The 27,946-nt window shown below is 36.3% G+C and overlaps 1 protein-coding gene across 1 annotated transcript in view; it reads right to left on the reverse strand.

Moving 5' to 3' along the window:
- Nucleotides 1-21,625, reverse strand: part of LOC108043473 (osmotic avoidance abnormal protein 3) — a 154,932-nt gene extending 133,307 nt beyond the window's left edge. Inside the window, exon 1 of the mRNA XM_044460656.1 lies at nt 21,554-21,625. Coding sequence (XP_044316591.1) covers nt 21,554-21,625 — 72 coding nt within the window. The remainder of the gene's footprint in view (nt 1-21,553) is intronic.
- Nucleotides 21,626-27,946: the final 6,321 nt, after the last annotated feature.

Genomic DNA, 27,946 nt, shown 5'->3' on the forward strand with positions numbered 1-27,946 from the left:
AAGTATTTAATTTCAAATTCAAACCGAGAACGCGCGCGCGCCAACGATCGCGCATATAGGGGCACACTAGACCGAGAGAGAGATGGTCACACTTAGCCCGGCATATCCCACAGACAACGGGCACACTAGATCTCGCCGAGCCCTATATAAGACGGGCCACGGGCCATGGAAAGGCACTTAGCAGCCAACCGTCTAAGGGTGCAGAGGCATCTCCCCAGTGGTGGTAAGCAGCAAAGTCATTTTTTGGTGGACTAGATCATTCGATCAAAGTCCGCTTCTATACATTGTAGTTAGTTCCCGCACTACTTCCTCCCCCTCTAACCTTCCCGTCTTGCATAGCTGAAGGTATCCCTAGGAGACGGCTGATTTTAGGATCACACCTCCTTACAGCACGGTTCACCGGCTGACTTCTCTCTCTTGCGGCTGACCTCAGGGTCCCCAAGCACCATATTACTAGTCAGAAATGTACAGAGATACTCGAGACCACGCCAGGAAGTGCGAGGTATGCATGATGTATAAACCTGCCGGCAGCGGGAAAAATGCTGACCCAGAGAGATGGGCGACGGTATACTCATGAGTCAGTCCACTGCCAAGGTCGAAACATGGAAAGCAAATGATTCTGGCTAAAGGTGGGTACGGGCCGGGCTTTTTTTAATGGTCCGCGGGCTTACACAGGCCCGAAGCGGGCCCGGGCCCTAAAATTAAGATTCGTGCAGGTTTCGCCTTAGCAAAAAGGCCCGGCCCGTAAAAACCCGAAATAGGCCCATAAAAGCCCGAAATAGGCCTGAAAACAATTTTGATTTGCTCTCCGAATTTATAGGAGATCATGAAAATAGTAGCTTTGATGACATAACTAATAAAATAAACCCGAATAATTCCGAAAAAGGGATGTTTGCTGAATTTTTAGACTTAGTTATGTAAAAAAACGAAAAGTTGAGAAAATCGCTATCGACATAGAGCTTGACAAATATTTGGCCTGTCCAGTAGCTTATGGCACACATATTTTAGAATTCTGGAAAAATGCAAGGGACTTATATTACCTTCTCGAATTAGCTCGTACCATTCTGGCTATTCCAGCCAGTTCGTCTACGAGCGGAAGGCATTTTTCAATTCGGGCCATGTTTTAAATGAAAAACGTCTGTCCGTCCGTCCGTTTCTACGCAAACTAGTCCCTAGTTTTAAAGCTATCTGCTTGAAGCTTTCCTCTTGACAAATTCTTCATTTTTTTATTTTTTATGCAAAACAGCAAAAACACGTGAGATTTTGTATGTTTTTAGTTAAATTCTTTCATAAAGAACTTTAAAATAGAAGCTTCTCAAAAACAAACGGTAAAATTTGGTAATTAAGCTTTCAATTGAATCAGCTGTGCAACTTTTGTTAAAAAATTCAAATTGAGCATAACAGAGTACATGCGAGTTTATTTTGTTTTTTATTTCTTATGGAAACCAATTAGTTTATTTTGTTATCTTTTGTATAAGGATTTGTTTATAAATATACAAAGAAAAAACACAAAAAATTTGGATTCATTTACCTAACTATTAACTTTTTTATGCGGACCCAAAGTCAATAGTTGCAAACATGTACTCAGACTTGCACGCCACTGTATGTAAGTCGGAACGAGCCGGATCGGGCGACGATATCATATAGCTCCCATAGGAACAATCGGAAAAGAGAATTCCAAAAAAATTATTTGATTTGGTAATAATTAAGTATAATGGTAATTCCATTTTTCCAATTTTAATTAAATTTAAATCGGACAACAATATCATATAGCTGCTATAGAAACGATACATTGTTTTTAGTAATATAGGCATCAGAATTCTGCAACGAGTCAAACGTTTTTGGGTACACCCATTGACTCCTATCTGGTATGATTCAATTACTTTGCTTGATCCAAAAAGTATGAGCGGTGAGCGAACGTTGTGAGTGAACATTTCTGTTGCATCAAACGATCAAAGCTTATCAATTAGGGATGTCGGAAATATATCAAAATATCAATATATCGATATTTTTCCTCGATATTGATATTTTTTGAGAGGATATTTCCGATATTTTATGTTTGGTCACTCTTAAAGCCTAGTACTCAAATCGACAAACGAGTATGCTAGCGTAAAGCCTAGTACTCAGATCGACAAACGAGTACGCTACCGCAAAAACTTTAATCTTTCCAGTGTGACCAGCATATCGAGAGTTCTTCAGAATTAAGCGTGCTACGGTCGTACTGTCAATCAGCTGAGTTTGTTGACAAGCAGTTAAAATTCAAATATCGTATTTGAGGGAAAGAGCCTTTAAAAGATATTATCAACTACCTTGGCAAAACAATTCTGCCGCTGTACAAAGAAATTAAAACAAAAAAAAATTTAAATTTAACAGATGTTTTTTTTTAATTTACTGATAATTATTTGCTAATTTAAAGTTCCTAGCTGCACTTTTATTGTGTTTTTCGTAAATTTTTGATCTAAGAATTATTTGGCTCTGAGAAGAGGCACCCCAGATAGTATTAATGCTGTTTTGTCCTCACATGTAAACTCCTGCAATCGACTTTTGTGAGTTTTTTGAGTTTTTCCCTCCATTTCTTATAATGTTCAGTGAGAAGCGCACGCCAAAAGATTAAATTTTTTAATCTTTTCGCTAGGGTTCACCCAAAGTTCATTTCCGCAGACTGGCAACGCTATGGAATTTTCTGGTATTTTTCGTCGATCAGGGGACCGACGTGAAAAAAAGGCCCGACGAAAAGTGAACGCCAGCTGTTTGCCTCTCGCTCTCTCTCATGACTGGCGTACGGTTTTCGTCGATCTGGATACTAGGCTAAAAAGGCCCGACGAAAATGGAACGCCAGCTGTTTGCCTCTCGAACTCTCTCATGACTGGCGTACGGTTTTCGTCGATCTGGATACTAGGCTTTACCGCTGAGGGCATCCAAACAAAAGATACCATTCTAAAAATATCAGAAAAGCGATTGAGTGGTTTGCTGGAGAGTTGCTTGAGAGTGGGTATAATATTTGTTTTTTTAAGATCAATGATTTCTATTCACTTTTTAAATAAAAAATAGTCTATTGCTCTAATTGCTCTTATTTGCAGTTCATGGTTGATTATACATATTCTTAGGCCTATAAAAGACCCAACAGGAAACCTTTATTGAAATTTAGCTGAACATTAAAAAATATCAAAAATACTCGATATATCGATATTTTTTTACGATATTTTTTAATATCATCGAGTGATATTTTTTAAACAGCAAATATCATCAATACGATATTTTTTCAAAATCCAACAACCCTATTATCAATGACCGTGTGTGATCGTTCTCAACCGCAGGCATGATCGTTTGTGAGTGCAACATTTCTCATACATGATTGTTGTGATCAAGATGCTCGGTCAAGATTTACCGTGCTTAATGCTCAGTGTTATAATAGTTACTTAAACCGTTGTAAGGTCCAGTTCTCTCAGGACCCGAAACAGTTTTATAATTTTGTTAACACCAAGCGTAAATCTTATTCTTTTCCTTCCTCGCTGTCGTTCGAAAACATGACGGCAACCACAGATCAGGCAATAGCCGATTTATTTGCCCAATTTTTTCAAACGACTTACTCTACTTTAGATTATTCATCACAGCCTTATTCTTACATCATGTCCAAGTCAAACCTCATATTCTGTCCCACTTTAACAGAAAGCTCTCTTCTTTTGGATCTTCTTCGTATTAAGCCTGTTTATTCGCCAGGGCCCGATGGTATTCCTGGGTGCGTGCTTAGGTATTGCGCTAAGGCCCTGTGCAAACCTCTTCACAAGTTTTTTACCTTATCTCTAGAAACCTCCCAATTCCCAAATATTTGGAAGGAATCATTTGTTATTCCTCTTCTCAAAAAAGGTAACAAGTTAGAAGCCAGTAACTACAGAGGTATTTATAAGTTGTCAGCTATTCCTAAGCTTTTTGAAAAAATTATTACTCCTCATTTGCAGCACCTTTGCAGATCAATCATTTCTCCGTGTCAACACGAATTTATAAAACGTAGATCCACAATCACAAACCTTCTAGAGCTCACTTCATTTGTGATAAAAGGCTTCAATAGTAGTTTTCAAACAGACGTCATTTACACTGACTTTAGTAAAGCATTTGACTCTGTAAATCACTTACTTCTCATTCAAAAACTTGACCTTTTAGGTTTTCCAGTTGATCTGCTTAAATGGATTTCAAGTTATCTAAATGGCAGGTCACAAAGGGTCCTTTTTAAAAATTCAATTTCTGAAATTCTCCGTGTTACCTCCGGTGTCCCACAAGGGAGCCATCTGGGTCCGTTACTTTTTACATTATTTATTAACGATGTCGGAAATATATCAAAATATCAATATATCGATATTTTTCCTCGATATTGATATTTTTTGAGAGGATATTTCCGATATTTTATGTTTGGTCACTCTTAAAGCCTAGTACTCAAATCGACAAACGAGTATGCTAGCGTAAAGCCTAGTACTCAGATCGACAAACGAGTACGCTACCGCAAAAACTTTAATCTTTCCAGTGTGACCAGCATATCGAGAGTTCTTCAGAATTAAGCGTGCTACGGTCGTACTGTCAATCAGCTGAGTTTGTTGACAAGCAGTTAAAATTCAAATATCGTATTTGAGGGAAAGAGCCTTTAAAAGATATTATCAACTACCTTGGCAAAACAATTCTGCCGCTGTACAAAGAAATTAAAACAAAAAAAAATTTAAATTTAACAGATGTTTTTTTTTAATTTACTGATAATTATTTGCTAATTTAAAGTTCCTAGCTGCACTTTTATTGTGTTTTTTCGTAAATTTTTGATCTAAGAATTATTTGGCTCTGAGAAGAGGCACCCCAGATAGTATTAATGTTATTTTGTCCTCACATGTAAACTCCTGCAATCGACTTTTGCGAGTTTTTTAAGTTTTCCCTCCATTTCTTATAATGTTCAGTGAGAAGCGCACGACAAAAGATTAAATTTTTTAATCTTTTCGCTAGGGTTCACCCAAAGTTCATTTCCGCAGACTGGCAAAGCTATGCAATTTTCTGGTTCTTTTTCGTCGATCTGAGTACCGACGTGAAAAAAGGCCCGACGAAAAGTGAACGCCAGCTGTTTGCCTCTCGCTCTCTCTCATGACTGGCGGACAGTTTTTGTCGATCTGGATACTAGGCTAAAAAGGCCCGACGAAAATGGAACGCCAGCTGTTTGCCTCTCGAACTCTCTCATGACTGGCGTACGGTTTTCGTCGATCTGGATACTAGGCTTTACCGCTGAGGGCATCCAAACAAAAGATACCATTCTAAAAATATCAGAAAAGCGATTGAGTGGTTTGCTGGAGAGTTGCTTGAGAGTGGGTATAATATTTGTTTTTTTAAGATCAATGATTTCTATTCACTTTTTAAATAAAAAATAGTCTATTGCTCTAATTGCTCTTATTTGCAGTTCATGGTTGATTATACATATTCTTAGGCCTATAAAAGACCCAACAGGAAACCTTTATTGAAATTTAGCTGAACATTAAAAAATATCAAAAATACTCGATATATCGATATTTTTTTACGATATTTTTTAATATCATCGAGTGATATTTTTTAAACAGCAAATATCATCAATACGATATTTTTTCAAAATCCAACAACCCTATTATCAATGACCGTGTGTGATCGTTCTCAACCGCAGGCATGATCGTTTGTGAGTGCAACATTTCTCATACATGATTGTTGTGATCAAGATGCTCGGTCAAGATTTACCGTGCTTAATGCTCAGTGTTATAATAGTTACTTAAACCGTTGTAAGGTCCAGTTCTCTCAGGACCCGAAACAGTTTTATAATTTTGTTAACACCAAGCGTAAATCTTATTCTTTTCCTTCCTCGCTGTCGTTCGAAAACATGACGGCAACCACAGATCAGGCAATAGCCGATTTATTTGCCCAATTTTTTCAAACGACTTACTCTACTTTAGATTATTCATCACAGCCTTATTCTTACATCATGTCCAAGTCAAACCTCATATTCTGTCCCACTTTAACAGAAAGCTCTCTTCTTTTGGATCTTCTTCGTATTAAGCCTGTTTATTCGCCAGGGCCCGATGGTATTCCTGGGTGCGTGCTTAGGTATTGCGCTAAGGCCCTGTGCAAACCTCTTCACAAGTTTTTTACCTTATCTCTAGAAACCTCCCAATTCCCAAATATTTGGAAGGAATCATTTGTTATTCCTCTTCTCAAAAAAGGTAACAAGTTAGAAGCCAGTAACTACAGAGGTATTTATAAGTTGTCAGCTATTCCTAAGCTTTTTGAAAAAATTATTACTCCTCATTTGCAGCACCTTTGCAGATCAATCATTTCTCCGTGTCAACACGAATTTATAAAACGTAGATCCACAATCACAAACCTTCTAGAGCTCACTTCATTTGTGATAAAAGGCTTCAATAGTAGTTTTCAAACAGACGTCATTTACACTGACTTTAGTAAAGCATTTGACTCTGTAAATCACTTACTTCTCATTCAAAAACTTGACCTTTTAGGTTTTCCAGTTGATCTGCTTAAATGGATTTCAAGTTATCTAAATGGCAGGTCACAAAGGGTCCTTTTTAAAAATTCAATTTCTGAAATTCTCCGTGTTACCTCCGGTGTCCCACAAGGGAGCCATCTGGGTCCGTTACTTTTTACATTATTTATTAACGATGTCGGAAATATATCAAAATATCAATATATCGATATTTTTCCTCGATATTGATATTTTTTGAGAGGATATTTCCGATATTTTATGTTTGGTCACTCTTAAAGCCTAGTACTCAAATCGACAAACGAGTATGCTAGCGTAAAGCCTAGTACTCAGATCGACAAACGAGTACGCTACCGCAAAAACTTTAATCTTTCCAGTGTGACCAGCATATCGAGAGTTCTTCAGAATTAAGCGTGCTACGGTCGTACTGTCAATCAGCTGAGTTTGTTGACAAGCAGTTAAAATTCAAATATCGTATTTGAGGGAAAGAGCCTTTAAAAGATATTATCAACTACCTTGGCAAAACAATTCTGCCGCTGTACAAAGAAATTAAAACAAAAAAAAATTTAAATTTAACAGATGTTTTTTTTTAATTTACTGATAATTATTTGCTAATTTAAAGTTCCTAGCTGCACTTTTATTGTGTTTTTTCGTAAATTTTTGATCTAAGAATTATTTGGCTCTGAGAAGAGGCACCCCAGATAGTATTAATGCTGTTTTGTCCTCACATGTAAACTCCTGCAATCGACTTTTGTGAGTTTTTTGAGTTTTTCCCTCCATTTCTTATAATGTTCAGTGAGAAGCGCACGCCAAAAGATTAAATTTTTTAATCTTTTCGCTAGGGTTCACCCAAAGTTCATTTCCGCAGACTGGCAACGCTATGGAATTTTCTGGTATTTTTCGTCGATCAGGGGACCGACGTGAAAAAAAGGCCCGACGAAAAGTGAACGCCAGCTGTTTGCCTCTCGCTCTCTCTCATGACTGGCGTACGGTTTTCGTCGATCTGGATACTAGGCTAAAAAGGCCCGACGAAAATGGAACGCCAGCTGTTTGCCTCTCGAACTCTCTCATGACTGGCGTACGGTTTTCGTCGATCTGGATACTAGGCTTTACCGCTGAGGGCATCCAAACAAAAGATACCATTCTAAAAATATCAGAAAAGCGATTGAGTGGTTTGCTGGAGAGTTGCTTGAGAGTGGGTATAATATTTTTTTTTTTAAGATCAATGATTTCTATTCACTTTTTAAATAAAAAATAGTCTATTGCTCTAATTGCTCTTATTTGCAGTTCATGGTTGATTATACATATTCTTAGGCCTATAAAAGACCCAACAGGAAACCTTTATTGAAATTTAGCTGAACATTAAAAAATATCAAAAATACTCGATATATCGATATTTTTTTACGATATTTTTTAATATCATCGAGTGATATTTTTTAAACAGCAAATATCATCAATACGATATTTTTTCAAAATCCAACAACCCTATTATCAATGACCGTGTGTGATCGTTCTCAACCGCAGGCATGATCGTTTGTGAGTGCAACATTTCTCATACATGATTGTTGTGATCAAGATGCTCGGTCAAGATTTACCGTGCTTAATGCTCAGTGTTATAATAGTTACTTAAACCGTTGTAAGGTCCAGTTCTCTCAGGACCCGAAACAGTTTTATAATTTTGTTAACACCAAGCGTAAATCTTATTCTTTTCCTTCCTCGCTGTCGTTCGAAAACATGACGGCAACCACAGATCAGGCAATAGCCGATTTATTTGCCCAATTTTTTCAAACGACTTACTCTACTTTAGATTATTCATCACAGCCTTATTCTTACATCATGTCCAAGTCAAACCTCATATTCTGTCCCACTTTAACAGAAAGCTCTCTTCTTTTGGATCTTCTTCGTATTAAGCCTGTTTATTCGCCAGGGCCCGATGGTATTCCTGGGTGCGTGCTTAGGTATTGCGCTAAGGCCCTGTGCAAACCTCTTCACAAGTTTTTTACCTTATCTCTAGAAACCTCCCAATTCCCAAATATTTGGAAGGAATCATTTGTTATTCCTCTTCTCAAAAAAGGTAACAAGTTAGAAGCCAGTAACTACAGAGGTATTTATAAGTTGTCAGCTATTCCTAAGCTTTTTGAAAAAATTATTACTCCTCATTTGCAGCACCTTTGCAGATCAATCATTTCTCCGTGTCAACACGAATTTATAAAACGTAGATCCACAATCACAAACCTTCTAGAGCTCACTTCATTTGTGATAAAAGGCTTCAATAGTAGTTTTCAAACAGACGTCATTTACACTGACTTTAGTAAAGCATTTGACTCTGTAAATCACTTACTTCTCATTCAAAAACTTGACCTTTTAGGTTTTCCAGTTGATCTGCTTAAATGGATTTCAAGTTATCTAAATGGCAGGTCACAAAGGGTCCTTTTTAAAAATTCAATTTCTGAAATTCTCCGTGTTACCTCCGGTGTCCCACAAGGGAGCCATCTGGGTCCGTTACTTTTTACATTATTTATTAACGATCTTCCATCGTTCTCGCGTACTTATGTACGCAGATGATGTTAAGTTGTGCCTGCAGTATAAGGACATTTCCTGCCATTTAGACTTGCAATCCGATCTAGATAATTATCAAAACTGGTGCCGAGATAATTTACTAAATTTAAACGGTTCCAAGTGCAAGCTGATGACTTTTTATCGGGCGAATCCGATATACGCGACTTACACGTTAAGTGGCAGCTCTTTGGATAGAATAACTCTTGTAAACGATTTTGGCGTTCTCTTGGACCCTAATCTAAAATTTTCTAATTACATTTCGTCCATGGTTAATCAAGCCAGAGGAGTGCTTGGATTTATTAAAAGGTGGTCAAAAGAATTCGATGATCCTTATTTGACTAAAACTTTATTTATTTCGCTAGTCCGTCCGATTCTGGAGTATGGGTCTCCCGTCTGGAGCCCACAACACGGAATACATATTGGTCGTATTGAATCTGTACAAAAAAACTTCCTTCTTTTTGCTTTACGGCGCCTAAACTGGGATGCAAATCTTATCTTACCTTCTTATTCTAGTAGACTTCTTTTGATAAACTTACCAACCCTAGCCAACCGTAGAACGATGCTTGGTACTATCTTTATTTATAACCTTATACATGGTGATATTGACTGCCCCGACTTGTTAAGTCGGCTAAACTTTTCTGTGCCAAGTAGATTAACTAGAAATTATATTCCCCTAATTTTAAATCATTGTAGATCTAACTATGCCTTGCATGAGCCTTTCAGAGTATTATGTTCTGACTATAATAGACTTTTTCCTGTAATATCAAATCGTGACTCTCTGCCGCTCCTAAAACGATTGATACTTGCTTCATTGGCACAAGATTGATCTAACTATTACTTTTTTCCCAGGACCTTTACCTTTATTTTCCTATCTCGCGTCTATCTTATCGCGAATCGTGCCGTACGATACACGGCTGCGCCCCTCGGTCGGTTGGGCGGGTAAGTGGGCCGTGGGACTCCGCGCAAAAAAAAAAAAAATAAATAAAAAATATTTGGGTTCGCTTGTGTTCAGATGGTTTACATGAGTGTTTTTTTCGTACGCTACTTTTCGTCTGAGATCGGTTTGATCGACTTTGGATCGTGCCACTTTTTGAGTTTTGTGGCACGTTTTGTTTGACTTTTTCGCCGGCACGCATTAGATTGTAAAGTTTGTAAAAAATGGACATGAAAAGTGTTGCTAAGCAAATTACACATGGCACATACACACTATCTGCCAAACGTAAAGGACGCAGTTTAATTTGGAATGTCTTGGCACAAATTGTAAAGCCAGACAACACTATATTGACCGGATTCGTATTCTGCCGCACTTGCTCCAAGGTTCTAAAGTACACCGCAAGCCAAACATCTAATTTAAACAGACATAGCTGCTGCAAATTAACTAAGCAGACATCACCTTTAAAATGTTTCTTCGCTTTGGACAAGTCTGAGGCCATAGAAAAATGTACATCGTGGATAACCATTTACAGCTGTGCGTAGATCTGGCTTTCTTAAGCTAGTACAATTTTTATTACCGGATCCTTCTACAATTTCTCGAAAGGTCAAAAAGTGCGTCACAGCGAAAAAACAAAATATTAAAGAGGAAATAATTAACATTGTAAGCAGCGGTGGAGCCTCAGCTACAATCGACATGTGGACCGACAACTACGTAAAAAGGAATTTTCTAGGCGTTACATTTCATTACCAAAAGGAGTTTTAATTTTTCGATATTGTTTTGGGCATAAAATCAATGGATTTCCAAAGATCCACAGGTGACAATGTCTTGCGAAAACTTAAAAGCCTGTTAATGGAATTTAATGTTCAAAGTATTGATAATATTAAGTTCATTACTGATAGAGGCTCCAATATGGTCAAAGCTTTGGAACAAAATATTCGCCTAAACTGTAGCAGCCACTTATTCTCGAATGTGTTAGACAAATCTTTTTATGGCACCAAAGAGCTAACAGGTATCTTAGAATCGTGCAAAAAGGTGGTTAAATATTTTAAGAAAGCGAATTTACAGCATCTTTTACCTACTTCGTTAAAAACCGACAAGGTGGAACTCGCACTATAGAATGCTTAAATCTATAATCTAAAATTGGGGTGAAATAAACAGCGTCTTAAAAAATAATGATCACAGTCAGCTTTTGCTGCCTATAGATATAAACACCACTACAGCTTTGGTGGAAATGTGTGAGAATTTTGAAATCATTTTTAAGAAACTTCAACTTTGTAGTTCCCCATCTTTGTGTTATGTCCTTTCATCTATTTTAAAAATTCAAAGCCTTTGTGCGCCAAATTCTGAAGATGTCATATCAATTTCGATATAAAAGGAGATTATCCTTGTTAACATTGATAAAATATAGGTTCCCAATTTATGTTTGTGGCATAAAGCTGCATATTTCTTATTTCCACCAGCTTTAAATATGCAACCAGATGACATCGCCGAAATTAAAAGATTCTGTGTTTCGCGCATGATAGACAATTCATATACTGCGTTGCTTACAGAAACTGGGTCTTTGTGTCAATCCACACCTTCACTTGCTTCGACATCAAATTTTTCTTTTGATGCTATCGGCAGTGAGATAACTGATTTAAATTCGACTATACAAGCTGCAGCACCTGATAAAAACAACGACGCTTTCTTTTTTCCAAATTTAATAAAACAATCAAACTTAAAAATCCAAGAAACGCCCGAGGACGAACTTGAAAAGTATTGCAAGGAATTCGTTGAAATAGACTACAAATTTAGTTTAATTGAATGGTGGCAAAGTAAAAAAAAAAATACTCCTTGTTTTCAAAACTAGCGATCCAGATACATTCAATGCCAGCTCATTGGCTGGAAACATTATCACAGAAAAACGAAACCGATTGGAGCCAGGATCAGTTGACAGTTTGTTTTGAAAGTTTGATTTATTCGAAGTTCAATTTGAGACTGATTTTATTCATTTAAAAATTCCCTGATCTAAGCTGTGGGTTGGGGCAGCGACGTCGACGTGGCCTAGTTCTGGTGGAGCGGCTGAAACTGCAAGGTTTACAGAATCGGCATTTTGGTATTGCGCTGTGGCTGTTAACCGGATGCGTGTGTTTATGTTATTGAACTTGGGGGTTCTTGGTGTGTTTATATTGAAATGTTGCAATGTTGCCATCGACAATGTTGCAATATTTCTCGGAAGAAATGTAGAAATATTTCCGTGATTAACTCTCCCTCCTTAAAAGCCTGCTTGTCCTCAAGAGCTGTTAGAAATAGGGAATATTATTAATTTCTGGTATTATTTTTTTTAGGCATTGATATAATATTAGTTTTGTTGTTTAAAATTTGTGGAGGCGGTAGGATTACTTTTCTTTTCTGTAAATACAGTTTTTTAATACGATCAAAGCAAGAAATATGGCGCAAATAAATGTAACTGTGGTTATTCGGTTTATTGTAGAATCATTCTGTAAGGTTTGTAAGTGCTTTCTATTTTTGATATGTAGAGCTTCCAATGCTTCTAATGACAGAATTTGAATGCGTTGTGCTTGCAATGGGGTAATTTGAATTCGTGGGATTTCGGGTTTCATTATTACTTTTTCTTTGTTTGTAAAATTTTTTCCATTTATATTTATAGTTTCGTTTAAAAATGTAACCATGAAGAAAGTTCCTCTGAGTTGATGTGAAATATTGTTTGAAATTAGGCTGCCGTTAAAGTCATTTAAGAGTAGTATGCCATCGTCTATTTCCTCTATTGTTTCAATGTGGTCCGAGTTACTATAATCACACAGCGATTCCTTTCCCTGAGCTAGTTTTGAAATACATTTTGAATTACTTAAATTAACAATTTTTCATTTTTTACAAATTTTAACATAGTTTGAAGTTTTACAATCATGGGGTAGGCCTAGTATTACATTGTTTGATATAAAAAGTTCATTAGTTTCTAAATGTATTATTAATTGGTTTCTGATGACAGGCTTTAAAAGAAGATTTTCATAGTTAGTTGGTTCGAGTTCAGGTATTTTTATTAAGTAAATTATGGTTGTTTTATTATGTAAGACAGACACATCAACAAATTCCAGTGTTTCCTCAATTGAAAACGAGGTAATGTTATTTTTTTAAGATATTTTATTTATTTCGTTAAGTTCAGGTTCCTTTAATAAAAGAGTATTAATTACGTTAATTTTAGCCCATTGTATTGCAAATTTAATGTTTCCTATTTCTTCTTTCATAAGACTAACTTGCGTTTGCAAGCTCGACGCAATATCATTATTAAAAAATCTGTCTTTTTGAATTGAATTTGCTAGCATATTAGAAGTGGTTGTTAAATTATTTATTCTGTCTTGAAGCTGATTATTGATAATAATTTGGTCGTTGTTATTTTTAATAAAATTATTGATGTTACTTTCTATTATAACTAAATCTTCGTGATCTGGGTTACCTGCGATATATTTCCAAGCTGAGCCAATCATATTTATTGACCTAGCTTGACGGCTTTTTGTTGTTAAGGTAAGTGTGCTTAGAGCAGAAAGTGATTGAATTATTTCGTGTGTCAGAGTGTGATAATGTAAACTATTTTGTAATCTGTTTATTGTGTGTTCTCTTATTTGTAATAGTTCCGTTTCAATCTGTTTTAAATTTATGACATGAATTAATTTTATTGTTGATATCTGTAATTTTCCTATACCCTTATGAATTGTTATGGTATGTGCATCGGTATAATTTGTTATGTCGGTGGTCGCGATTGCCATTGGTATCAGCGTTATTAAAAACAACATCCTGTAATTACAAAAATGTCTCATTAAACAACGGTATTGTAGGGTTATGGGCCGATCACTCACGAACGGACTGATAACCCCAAGCGGACAACAGCTGTAAACGTTATAGGTAATCTTATTTATTATATTTTTTTTTTTTTTTAAGTTTTTTAGTTTCGGACTGACGTGGACAAAAATTTTCTAAGGAGTTTTCGGACTTAGTTACCTTTAATATTACTTTTATGAACTACCCTTCATGCTTCTGTTAAAATAGTTGTATTCCCGTTTTCTTTGACAATTTTTGCAAATTGCTTTTGTTTAAGTTTTTCTATGTTATCCTGCCTGCTTTTTTCATATTGTTCTGGGTCGGTATTAATATTTCTGCCAAAAAAATTTCTAATGGTCTTTTCTTCGTTACTGAATGTATTGTGTAATTGTATTCGTAAATGGTTCTGTCTAATAATTCTTCAAAGGTGTTGTATATTTGTTTGGTTTTAAGGCATCTCATTATTTCCGAAAGGGTCGAATGAAATCGTTCAATCTGTCCGTTAACTGAACTTTTGTAGGGAGGAGCTTTAAAAATGGTTATATTTAATTGATTATGCTGAATTAAAAGCTTTTTCATTATCCATTACTATAAATTTGGGTACTCCATAGTAGAATATTATTTCGTGTAACTGTTTTTTAATGTCTTCAGTGGATTTGGATTTTATAATTTTTGCCTGTGCTAATTTGGAAAATTTATCTATTGCGGTCAATACTAATTTCTTTTCTGTTGAAAAGATATCAATGTGGATTATGTGTCCAGGGTATTCAGGAATTGGGGTTTCTTTAATTTCTGGATTGGGGGGATATCTATCATATTTGCCTTCTTTACATACCCTGCATTGTTTGACTAATGTTGTTATTATACCCTTGCAGAGGGTATTATAATTTTGGTCAAAAGTGTGCAACGCAGTGAAGGAGGCATCTCCGACCCTATAAAGTATATATATTCTTGATCAGGATCACCTCCTGAGTTGATATAGCCATGTCCGTCTGTCCGTCTGTCTGTCCGTCTGTCTGTTTCTACGCGAACTAGTCTATCAGTTTTAAAGATATCGAATTGAAACTTTGCACACACCCTTCTTTCCTTTGCACGCAGTATATAAGTCAGAACGGCCGGGATCGGCCAACTATATCCTATAGCTGCCATATAACTGATTGATCGGAAATGCCATAACTTTGGTGTTTGTAAAGTTAGGAAGTTGGAATTTTCTATGGGTCTTATATTTGGCCAATCAATCTGACCTACCAAATTTCATAAGGATCGGCCGACTATATCCTATAGCCGCCATATAACTGATTAATCCGAAATGCCATAACTTTGGTGTTTGTTAAGTTAGGAAGTTGGGATTTTCTATGGGTTTTATTTTTGGCCATTCAATCCGACCTACCAAATTTCATAAGGATCGGCCGACTATATCCTATAGCTGCCATATAACTGAACGATTGGAAATGCCATAACTTTGGTGTTTTTAAAGTTAGGAAGTTGGGATTTTTTATGAGTATTAAGAATGCATCATATGAATAATTTTGGAGAATATAATTTACAGAGTATTCTGCAAGGGTATATCAACTTCGGCTCCGCCCGAAGTTAGCTTTCCTTTCTTGTTTTTTGTTTCATTTTGGGGAAATAATATTTTTCTGCAAGTTGGTTTTTGTTTTCTTCTGCGTTTCTATGTGCTCTGTTATGTGTTTCTAATATTAATTCTTCCTGCTTAGTTTCTTCTGTCAAATCTTCTACTTTATTTTGTGTGAATCTGATTTTAATGGATCCGAAATGTTCCGGATAAATTCGCTGTATCTCTCCCATTATCTCTTCTGATGTCAAAATTCCATTTAGGATTGACGGACTTAAATGTTTTTTAATATTTCAATAAGATCAATATTCTGAAAGTCTGATCGAGTTATAACGTGTCTATGAAAGGTGGGGAACGGAATAGTAAATTTGTAGTCGGGGGGGTTTTCTTTGTAAATAAATATCTGATTCTTAAAGGCATTTATTGGTACTTCGACGCTGGGGATAAGGTTATGACCAGAGCTCTGCGCGCTGTGTTGTGTTGCTGTTAATGAGTTAATTTGGTTGCATATGGGGATCCTAGACAAAGCATCGGCCGCTATGTTTTCCTTTCCGGGTTTATAAAGTAATTCTTTATTATATTCGTCAAGATATGATTTCCATCTCTTGATCGCTATCCCTCCCTTCCAATTACAATCGTGTGTAAGTGGTTCGTGGACAGTATAGATTTTAACCTTGGTTCCACCGTAGAGATATCCTCTAAGTGTTTTTACTGCCCATGAAATGGCTAATATTTCTTTCTTTGCCGTTTCGTAGTTTTCTTCGGTTTGAGATAAAGTTCTAGATATGAAAGCTATAGGTCTGTCTTTTTGTGAAAGTACTGCTCCAATTGCGTGATCGGAGGCGTCTGTTGTCAACATAAAATCCTCGTTAAAATTTGGATATTGTAATATTACGTCTTCTGAAATTAGGGTGCTTTTTAATTTATTAAAGGCCTGAATGGCTTCATTGTTGAAGTGAATAGATTTCTTCGATGAAGCTTTCTTCGAAATTCTCCCATCCTCGCCTCTAAGTAATGTGGTGAGTGGTTTTGCTAGTGCAGCGTAATGTTTTTGGGAATGGGGTAGTTAGCGATGGCCTCTACCTTTGTTGGATTAGTTTCTATTCCCTTAAATTACAAATCCTAAAAATTCAACTTTATTTTTGAAAAATTCGCATTTATCCAATTGGCATTTTATGTTAGCATTATTTAAGGTTTCAAATATTGTATCTAAATTTTTTGAATGAGATTGTGCGTCTGGACTGAAGACAATTATGTCATCGATATAAATATAACAGATTTTCCCTATGTCTTCCCTAAGAATGTCGTCTAGGGCACGCTGAAAAATAGATGGTGCGTTTTTCAGTCCAAATGGAAGTCTTGTGAACTCAAATTTTCCGTTATTCACGGAGAAGGCTGTCTTTTCTATATGGCTTTCTTTTAAAAGAATTTGATGGAACCCACTTTTGAGATCTAACACATTTATTATTTCCCAGTTGTGCAAGAACTGCATTTATGTCTGGTATCGGGTATCTGTCTGCTATTGTAACACTATTTAATTTTCTGTAATCTATTACCATTCTATATTTCTTTACATTTAAGGCATCTAATTTTTTTGGTACAATCCACACTGGTGAATTGTAAGGCGATCTAGAGGGTCGTATTATATTGGTGCCTAAAAGTTCTTTTATTTGTCGGTCAATTTCGTCTTTGAGTGCCATTGGATATTGATAGAATTTCGAGTAGACTGGTATGTCAGTGTTTGTACGTATCTCAGCTTTCACGTTTGTTGTGTAAGTCAATTTTTCGTTTGGTTCGGCAAAAAGATTCGGATATTTCTGAATAAGTTGGTTAAGATCTGATTTTTGTGTCCCAGTAAGATGATCTGTCCGAGGAATAATTAAATTTACAGCTTTGAATTTTTTTTCTTTAATATTAAAAATTTAATTATTGTATTAGGGTCGTTAAATAAATTGGCTGATTTGTGATGTGTAATTTTAATACTTCCGCCAACCGAGATGGCGTCAAACGGGGATTTATTTTCTATAGGATTTTTTACGAATTTTGGCAAGATGTAATTATTGTTTGAACCGGTATCAATTAATATTTTTAAAATTTCTCCACTCTTCAGTTTGCATTCAAAATATGGCAATGAGGAGTTTGTTAGTCTATAAATTAAGGGAGGTATAATCATATTGGTATTCTTGGTCGGCTTGGTTTATGGATTCAGAATATTCTGTTTGGGATTCGGGATATTCAGATTGTGATTCGTCCTGTGATTTTATGGTTTCGTTATATTCGTTAAGGGAAGGTGTTTCATCTTCCACTTCTGAAGAAGTGTAAGGAGCTGCTTGAATATTAAAATTTCTGGATTTTTTTACGGCTTCGTTTAGAGGCATTGGTGGTCTTTTACCAGCTTCGAAACGTATGGGTTTGTTCATATAATTGATTATTTTGATTGCATGGTCCTGTCGATGTCCATGGGTTCTGGTCGTGGTTGTGGCTTTACAGCCAAAGGTCGAGTCGGAGGAAAGTTTCCTGAAGGTCGAACTGCAGTATATTGTGGGACTGGTGGAATTTGATTGTTATTGTAGAACTGGGGTCGTGGTTGATTAAACATATTATTATTTTGTCTAGGTGGAACTAGAGGATTTTGATACTGGTTATTAATGGGGAATGACCACTGTGGCCTGCTTGGCTGTGGTCTGGTTGGTTGTGAATGTGGTTAGTTTTGGGAAGGCACGTTTATAAATCCGGATTGTTGCCCTCTATTAACTGCATGGTTTGCACGGAACGCTTGGTTCTCTAACTTTAAACAAAGATGTTAAGCTGAAGGAAGATCGGTTGGTTCCTTCATACCGAGAAGACGAGATAAATCTCCGCGAAGTCCGCGCACAAAAGTGTCTAAGGCTTTGTCCCTAGATATTTGTCCCTGACATAGAGTTGTCATTTGGTATTCAAGAGTGCTTAAATCCCGCTTATCTGCGTAGTGCAAAATTAGACATTTAGAAATGGCATTCCAGTTGAGTGGAGTATTATAAGATTCTAACGCAGTGTCTGCGTTTCCCGTGATTTTATTACGTATGGTATGTAGAATCCCAAAATACTTAGATGTGCCTACAGTGTGTTCATATGTTTCAAGAACTCTATCCACACCCTTTTTCCAAGAACTGAATTCTGTTGGGTTGCCAGAAAATTCCCGTAAGCTTTTTACGATGTCTGGTACCCTATCCAAACTTTCGAGGTTAGCTCGATTTTCATAGGAAATTTCCTGATTTGGAATCTGTGCAAAATCGAATCCTGTGTTTTGAGCTTGTTGTAATAGGACCGGTAATTGTTCAGCAATTATTTGTCTGACTGCTTCTTGTAACTCTAATGCTGCCATATTGTCTCTGTGTTCCTGATGTAATTCCTGTCTATGAATTTGTCTTTGATTTTGAACTATTTTAGCTTGATGTTGTTCTACCTGATTTAAATTATTATTTTGAAGTTGTTTTGGCTGATGTTGAGGTTGTTCTTGAGGTTGTAAATCAATGACGGGTGGTCGTATAAGATTATGCCGATTGGCCATAGGAGATTTTTTTCATGGGTCTGTCTTACGATAAAAATGATTGTTAAGTATAATTCATATAAATATTAAGTTTCAAAATTAATTATTATTTTTTTTTTTAAATGATAAGGAATGAATGTTTCATTTGCTTAAATTAATTTTGTGAATTTAATTCGAATTTTAATTAAATAGTAGGATAATAAATTTCCAGGATAATAAAAACCCAAAAAATAAGTTTTAAACGTTTGATTTATTCGGAGTTCAATTTGAGACTGATCTAAGCTGTGGGTTGGGGCAGCGACGTCGACGTCGCGGAAGAGACCGCGGCGGTGGCCTAGTTCTGGTGGAGCGGCTGAAACTGCAAGGTTTGCAGAATCGGCATTTTGGTACTGCGCTGTGGCTGCTGACCGGATGCGTGTGTTTATGTTATTGAACTTGGGGGTTCTTGGTGTGTTTATGTTATTGAACTTTCGGGCTCTTGACCGTTGTATTGAAATGTTGCAATGTTGCCATCGACAATGTTGCAATATTTCTCGGAAAAAATGTAGAAATATTTCTGTGATTAACTTACATATGAAAACAAGAAAAAACTCGAGTATTTTAGTCTTACTCACAATCAACTCATTCACATCCTTCACTAAATCGAATCGATCACGATCTGTTCGAGATGATTGCGGGTTCGGCAACGTTCATTTCATGGACTCGAACACGAACATGATGCACGAGCATGATTATTCTCCGAATTTTTATTTCGGGTGTGCATCACTCACGATCACATTTCTGCAGAATGAGTTGAGCTGAATTGAATTTGGGCACGCTGATTGAGTTGACTCGATCATACTCGTTGCAGATCTCTGATAGGCATATAAATTGAAATGTAGTCGTTTTAAAATTAGGCTTGCCGAAGTTTGCTTCCTTTCTTGTTGGAGAATATAATTTACAGAATATTCTGCAAGGGTATATTAACTTCGGCTCCGCCCGAAGCTAGCTTTTTTTTCTTGTTTTAATATGTTTTCCAACACAGTAGTAATTTGTTCGTTGGCTTACATTAATTTTAAAGAACATTTACAAAGGGAAAATACATTTTTTTCTCGGTTTATTGGCTTTCCTTGAATTTCATAAGGATCGGCCGACTAATCCTGTTTGTAAAGTTAGGAAGTTGGGATTTTCTATGGGTTTTATTTTTGGCCAATCAATCCGGCCTACCAAATTTCATAAGGATCGGCCGACAATATCCTATAGCTGCCATATAACTGAACGATTGGAAATGCCATAACTTTGGTGTTTGTAAAGTTAGGAAGCTGGGATTTCCTATGAGTTTTATATTTGGCCAATCAATCCGACCTACCAAATTTCATAAGGATCAGCCGACTATATCCTATAGCTGCCATATAACTGATTGATCGGAAATGCCATAACTTTGGTGTTTGTAAAGTTAGAAAGTTGGGATTTCCTGTGGGTTTTATTTTTGGCCAATTAATCCGACCTACCAAATTTCATATGGATCGGCCGACTATATCCTGTAGCTGCCATATAACTGAACGATTGAAAATGACATAACTTTGGCGTTTTTAAAGTTAGGAAGTTGGGATTTTTTACGAGTATTAAGAATGCATCAAATGAATAATTTTAGAGAATATAATTTACAGAGTATTCTGCAAGGGTATATCAACTTGGGCTCCGCCCGAAGTTAGCTTTCCTTTCTTGTTTTATATTAAATTTATTAGCTTATCATTCTTGTTATTTTTTTTTTATTCTTTGGGATTTGGTAATTTTTAAATATTATGGAATTAAGGTTTTGATTAAATCAAAATCGGACAACAATACCATTTAGCTGCCATAGAAACGATGGCAAAATGCAGCGCAAAGTCGACATAGCTTAATTGTTTTTAGTAGTATAGGCATATAAATCGAAATGTAGTCGATTTGTAATAACTGCAAGGGTAAACTTCGGCTTGCCGAATATTGATTTCTTTCTTGTTTTTATGTGAACTTTATTTTCAATTGCCACTTTTTTCGCAAAGATTTTACTAAAAATTTTCTAATTAGTCTACTATTCCCTTTAATATTTAATAAACTCTTCCTTTTTGTTTTTATAAAATTTGAGTAATTGATGTATTGGCCCCGGTTGTACGTTATCGAACTATTTTTAAACACCGAACCTGGGTAACATTTTGTTTTTACATTATTATCATTCATTACTCATTGGAGTTGTCTTATGTCTATGCCCAACAATGTGGTATAAGAACGCCATTATGGAGTAATTGAATTTCATAATTGTTTCCCGTTTTAATGCCTTCGCTGTTTAGGCCTTACAGCTTAGTTAAAAATGAATGAGTATATATTTTGATTTAAATGATTCACTTAAATTTTTTTCAACGAAAACAGTAAAAAGTCTGAAATCTACCCGGATACTGCAGCACCGAGCACAAATATTATATATGAATGTTATTCTATATAAATCGATAATATAGGATGTGTATTCATAAGTTTGCCTGCTAATAAAGAGTCGTTCATATATTACGTATTCATCGAGGAGGTTAGGTCGGTCAGTTCACAATTTTGTCGCCAGACCTTTAATAATGTAATATATGAACAGCTCCTAAAATAAAGAAGATAGCAGCAAACTTTACCTGCTTAAAAACGTACCTCACATTTACTTTCATTTTCCATTTGGTTCATGGGACGACATCGAACTACAACCTTTATATTTTCGCTCATTTTTGGTCGTTAGACAAAACATGTCCAATTGTGTGAACGAAATAGCAGGTACTAAACTAAAGCTACTAGAAGCTCATGTAAAGCTTCAAATTCGAAATAATGTTTTGAGGCTGCTCGTGCCTGAACTAAAAAATGTTAATCTAGTACCGCGAGTTTGTCATTGTTTAGGAGCGCAACTCCATAACTAAGAAAAAATGTGATTAAAGTTTTGAAAATTGTCAATAATAATGCTTTTTATGGTCACACACCGCGTAGTTTCTTAATATAATTTTTCCGAAAGTACAATAGAGGCACTAGAGTCCACACAAAACTCGTATCTGATAAAAGAGCAACCTTTTTTTTTAAATTTATTTATATTCTTGCAGAGGGTATTATAATTTCAGTCAAATGTTTGCAACGCAGTGACCCTATAAAGTATGTATATTCTTGAGCATCTCCAGGAAATCGATCTAGCCATGTCAGTCTGTCCGTCCGTCCACCCGTCCGTCTGTTCGTCCGTCCGTTTTTACGCAAACTAGTCTTTTAAAGCTATCTGCTTGAAACTTTCCCAAAATTTGCCATTCTATTGCAGGTAGTATATATGTAAGTCGGAACGAGACGGATCGGGCAACTATATCATTTAGCTCCCATAGGAACAAATAAAAGTATAACTTTCTTGTTTTTAATTATTTTGTTTCGTTCTTTTAGATTTGGTAATGTTTAAGGTTGTTATTAAATTAAAATAGCTCCCATAGGAGAATCAAAAAATGCTATTCATCAAAATATTCCTTTGAGATTTTTATTTTCAATTACCACTTTCTTCGCAAAGATATAATTCACTTAGAACAGCTTTTGATGGTGATGATTTTACTAAAAATTGTCTAATTAGTATACTATTTCCTCAAAAATTTAACAAACTCTTCCAGGTTAGTGTACTTTTTCCTGACCAATATGTCCTTATGCTATGTCTGTGTAAAAACAAGAAAGGAAAGCAGAATACTCTGTAAATTATATTCTCCAAAATTATTCATATGATACATTCTTAATACTCATAAAAAATCCCAACTTCATAACTTTAACAAGAAAGGAAAGCTAACTTCGGGCGGAGCCGAAGTTGATATACCCTTGCAGAATACTCTTGATATTATATTCTCCAAAATTATTCATATGATGCATTCTTAATACTTATAAAATATCCCAACTTCCTAACTTTAAGAACACCAAAGTTATGGCATTTCCGATCGTTCAGTTATATGGCAGCTTTAGGATATAGTCGGCTGATCCTTATAAAATTTGATAGGTCGGATTGATTGGCCAAATATAAAACCCATAGGAAATTCCAGCTTCCTAACTTTACAAACACCAAAGTTATGGCATATCCGATCAATCAGTTATATGGCAGCTATAGGATATAGTCGGCCGATCCTTATGAAATTTGGTAGGTCGGACTAATTGGCCAAATATAAAAGCCATAGAAAATCCCAGCTTCCTAACTTTACAAACACCAAAGTTATGGCATATCCGATCAATCAGTTATATGGCAGCTATAGGATATAGTCGGCCGATCCTTATGAAATTTGGTAGGTCGGATTGATTGGCCAAATATAAAACCCATAGGAAATTCCAGCTTCCTAACTTTACAAACACCAAAGTTATGGCATATCCGATCAATCAGTTATATGGCAGCTATAGGATATAGTCGGCCGATCCTTATGAAATTTGGTAGGTCGGACTAATTGGCCAAATATAAAAGCCATAGAAAATCCCAGCTTCCTAACTTTACAAACACCAAAATTATGGCATTTCCGATCAATCAGTTATATGGCAGCTATAGGATATAGTCGGCCGATCCCGGCCGTTCTGACATATATACTGCGTGCAAAGGAAAGAAGGGAGTGTGCAAAGTTTGAACTCGATAGCTTAAAAACTGAGAGACTAGTTCGCGTAGAAACAGACAGACGGACAGACAGACGGACAGACAGACGGACAGACGGACAGACGGACAGACGGACATGGCTATATCAACTCAGGAGGTGATCCAGATCAAGAATATATATACTTTATAGGGTCGGAGATGTCTCCTTCACTGCGTTGCACACTTTTGACCAAAATTATAATACCCTCTGCAAGGGTATAAAAACAATAAAGTTATGGCATTTCCAATCGTTCAGTTATATGGCAGCTATAAGATATAGTCGGCCGATCCCTATGAAAGGAAGTTAGGATTTTCTATGGGTTTTATTTTTGGCCAATCAATCCGACCTACCAAATTTCATAAGGATCGCCCGTCTATATCCTATAGCTGCCATATAACTGATTGAAAATGCCATAACTTTGGTGTTTTTAATGTTACGAAGTTGGGATTTTTTATGAGTATTAAGAATGCATCATATGAACAATTTTGGAGAATATAATTTACAGAATATTCTGCAAGGCTATATCAACTTCGGCTCCGCCCGAAGTTAGCTTTCCTTTCTTGTTTAAGTTGAAAGGGTTTATCAGTTCCACATTTACATTTGTTTTTGTGTAACATGTATTTAGCAGAAATTTATTTAACAATTTTTATTATAGTTCGCATTGAAGCTGCTAAGATAAAATTATATGTATTTTAATTAATATAATTTTTGTAAGGACTCTATGTAGGTGCGAAACCAAAAGTTTTATAAAAGCTTCCCGAAAACACTTGATAATGAGGAAAGCCATCTGCTCGAATAACTAATCCAGCAGCTTTCCCTACGCTTTATTCAAACTCTGGTATTTTTATTCCCTTGCAGAGGGTGTTATAATTTTGGTCAAAAGTGTGCAACGCAGTGAAGGAGACATCTCCGACCCTATAAAGTATATATATTATTGATCAGGATCGCGTCCTGAGTTGATATAAGCATGTACGTCTGTCTGTTTATACGCGAACTAGTCTCTAAGTTTTAAAGATATCGAATTGAAATTTTGCATACACCCTTCGTTCATATGCACGCAGTATATATGTCGGAACGGCCGGGATCGGCCGACTATATCCTATAGCCGCCATATAACTGATTGATCGGAAAAGCCATATCTTTGGTGTTTGTAAAGTTAGGAAGTTGGGATTTGGCTATGGGTTTTAGTTTTGGCCAATCAATCCGACCTACCCAATTTCATAAGGATCGGCTATATCCTATAGCTGCCATATAACTGAACGATTGAAAATGCCATAACTTTGGTGTTTAAGAATGCATCATATGAATAATTTTGGAGAATATAATTTACAGAATAGTCTGCAAGGGTATATCAACATCGGCTCCGCCTGAAGTTAACTTTCCTTTCTTGTTTTACTCGATGTTGAAACCAATACTTTGAATTCAATCAAAATGCGATAACATTTCGGATCAATTGCTTGAATTATACGCTGTATATTCGTAATTTTATCACAAAGTCCAACTGCACAGAAAAACCTAAAAACTTTCACACACTGATAGAAGCTTTCACGACAGAACTTTACCTATGTTAAAACCAATGAAGTTTGGCATCCCACAATTGCAAAAAGCTTAACTGATCGTAACATTGGGGAGTTTCTGACGCTCTGCTTCCATCCCCGTAGATAGCTGATGAGTCTGAGGTGACGTGCAGACGAAACTAGCTAGTCCTATCATATTCGGGTTCCCTCCCCAATGAGTGCAAGTGTGATAAAAGTTAGCTGGAAAAAATCGTTGTGTTATAGAAGAAATTAAAATATAACCAACGTGTGACCTCGAGTAATCCAATAATACTACAATTCTTGGTGTTAATTTGAAAATGAGTAAAACTATCCAAAACCAATTTGGTGAAGAAGAAGTCTTGGTACTTAAAAAACATTTTAAACTAAAAAGTGATACAAAAATATTTTTAAAAATAAATTTATTTAACAGAAATAAAAAAAAAACAAGAAAGGAAAGCTAACTTCGGGCGGAGCCAAAGTTGAAATACCCTTGCAGAATATTCTGCAAATTATATTCTCCAAAATTATTCATATGATGCATTCTTAATACTCATACAAAATCCCAACTTCCTAACTTTAAAAACACCAAAGTTATGGCATTTCCAATCGTTCAGTTATGTATATGGCAGCTATAGAATATAGTCGGCCGATCCTTATGAAATTTGATATGTCGGATTGATTGGGCAAAAATAAAACCCATAGAAAATCCCAACTTCCTAACTTAACAAACATCAAAGTTATGGCATTTCCGATCAATCAGTTATATGGCAGCTATAAGATATAGTCGGCCGATCCTTATGAAATTTGGTAGGTCGGATTAATTGGCCAAATATAAAACCCATAGAAAATCCCAACTTCCTAACTTAACAAACAGCAGAGTTATGGCATTTCCGATCAATCAGTTATATGGCAGCTATAGGATATAGTCGGCCGATCCCGGCCGTTCCGACTTATATACTGCGTGCAAAGGAAAGAAGGGTGTGTGCAAAGTTTCAATTCGATATCTTTAAAACTGAGAGACTAGTTCGCGTAGAAACTGACAGACGGACAGACAGACGGACAGACGGACAGACGGACATGGCTATATCAACTCAGGAGGTGATCCTGATCAAGAATATATATACTTTATAGGATCGGAGATCTCTCCTTCACTGCGTTGCACACTTTTGACCAAAATTATAATACCCTCTGCAAGGGTATAACAAGAAAGGAAAGCTAACTTATATCCTTACTTAACAAACACCAAAGTTATGGCATTTCCGATCAATCAGTTATATGGCAGCTATAGGATATAGTTGACTTTATATTGCAGGTAGTATATAAGTCGGAACGAGTCGGATCGGGCGACTATATCATATAGCCGCCATATAACTGACTGATCAGAAATGCAATAACTTTTGTGTTTGTAAAGTTAGGAAGTTGGGATTATCTATGGATTTAATTTTTGGCCAATTAATCCGACCTACCAAATTTCATAAGGATCGGCCGACTATATCCTATAGCTGCCATATAACAGAACGATTGGAAATGCCATAACTTTGGTGTTTTTATACCCTTGCAGAGGGTATTATAATTTTGGTCAAAAGTGTGCAACGCAGTGAAGAAGACTACTCCGACCCTATTAAGTGTATATAAGTTAACTAAGTTAACCGGGCGACGGCAATGACCGATCGTCCGAAGGCTCGCTCCGGCCAAATTGCTGACACAGCGTCTGGCCGGAAGCTCGTGCATAGCCGGCAAAGACTACCCATTGGAGTGGCCGCTATGAGTCTCTTTTTTGTTAGCTTTAAGTTTCAGTTTAGATTTGACTTTATATGAATAAAGAGCTGTCGCTCATACAATTTATACTCCGACTACCGTCGTTAAATTCTTATTATTGAAAAACTGTCTGAGTCCCTAGGCCAGCAGGTAAAGAAGGGCAGTCACCCTTCCAACATAATCTTCGTAATTCATCTTGGAGAATTCTACGGCCAGCCGGCCAACCACCACAGCGACGAACCTTGCCACCCGCACCCCCCTGGATAAGCTGCAACTGCGAGGGACGACCCGTGGGATATTTAAATAACTTAATTGGCGCTCAACGCAAAAGTACCCACAGCGGTATAATAGGGATCATGTAAGTGAGCACCTCAGTCCTTATACTTCCCGGCATCTGCATTTGTGTGTAACTTATAATAAATAAAAGAAATAAATCGCGGCCAGAATATTCTTCTGCAGCTCGAATAAATAAAACAAGTAAATCACTGCCAGAATACTTTCTGCAGCTCCGCTTCCATAATTTGTTTGGTGTTAATTTAAAAAAATAAATACAATATTAATTAACATACTCATTATTTGATGACATTGTGGAATCTTAAATTGTGAAATTATATGCGTTATTATTATATTTGCTTCTGTGTGTTGTTTGCATTTTTAATTGCTAAAAAAATATAAATATATCAGACACATAAAATATAAATATAGTATTAAATATCTCGGCCTCGGCGCAAGAGCGCCGCTGGGAAATAAATAAATTGTTAATTTATTTAAATAATTTTATTGGCGACAGAGCTGTCACATCCAATTGTGGGCATTTAATTTAGCCCTTTTATGTCGTTGTGTTTTTTGCTTATACTTAAAATTCTCTGTATTAGCTTTGCAACAATCTTGGGGTTTTTTTGTTTTTTTACTGCTTCCCCGCTCCGCGCCGGTACGCGAACCCGACACCGCGCATTCACATTTCGGCTCTGTTAGCTTCGCTTCTTTGTTTACCATAGCGGCAGCCCAGCTGCCACGGCCCCTTTGCTGTACAATTTTTTTTATGTAAAGCTGCTTAGGCATGCAACTCTTGGTAGATGGAATTTAACATTGCTGCCCATGTCATTCCTAGATTATAGGGATACCAAACA

This window comes from Drosophila rhopaloa, unplaced genomic scaffold, assembly GCF_018152115.1.
Source record: "Drosophila rhopaloa isolate 14029-0021.01 unplaced genomic scaffold, ASM1815211v1 contig_203, whole genome shotgun sequence".
NCBI classification, from domain to species: Eukaryota; Metazoa; Arthropoda; class Insecta; order Diptera; family Drosophilidae; genus Drosophila; species Drosophila rhopaloa.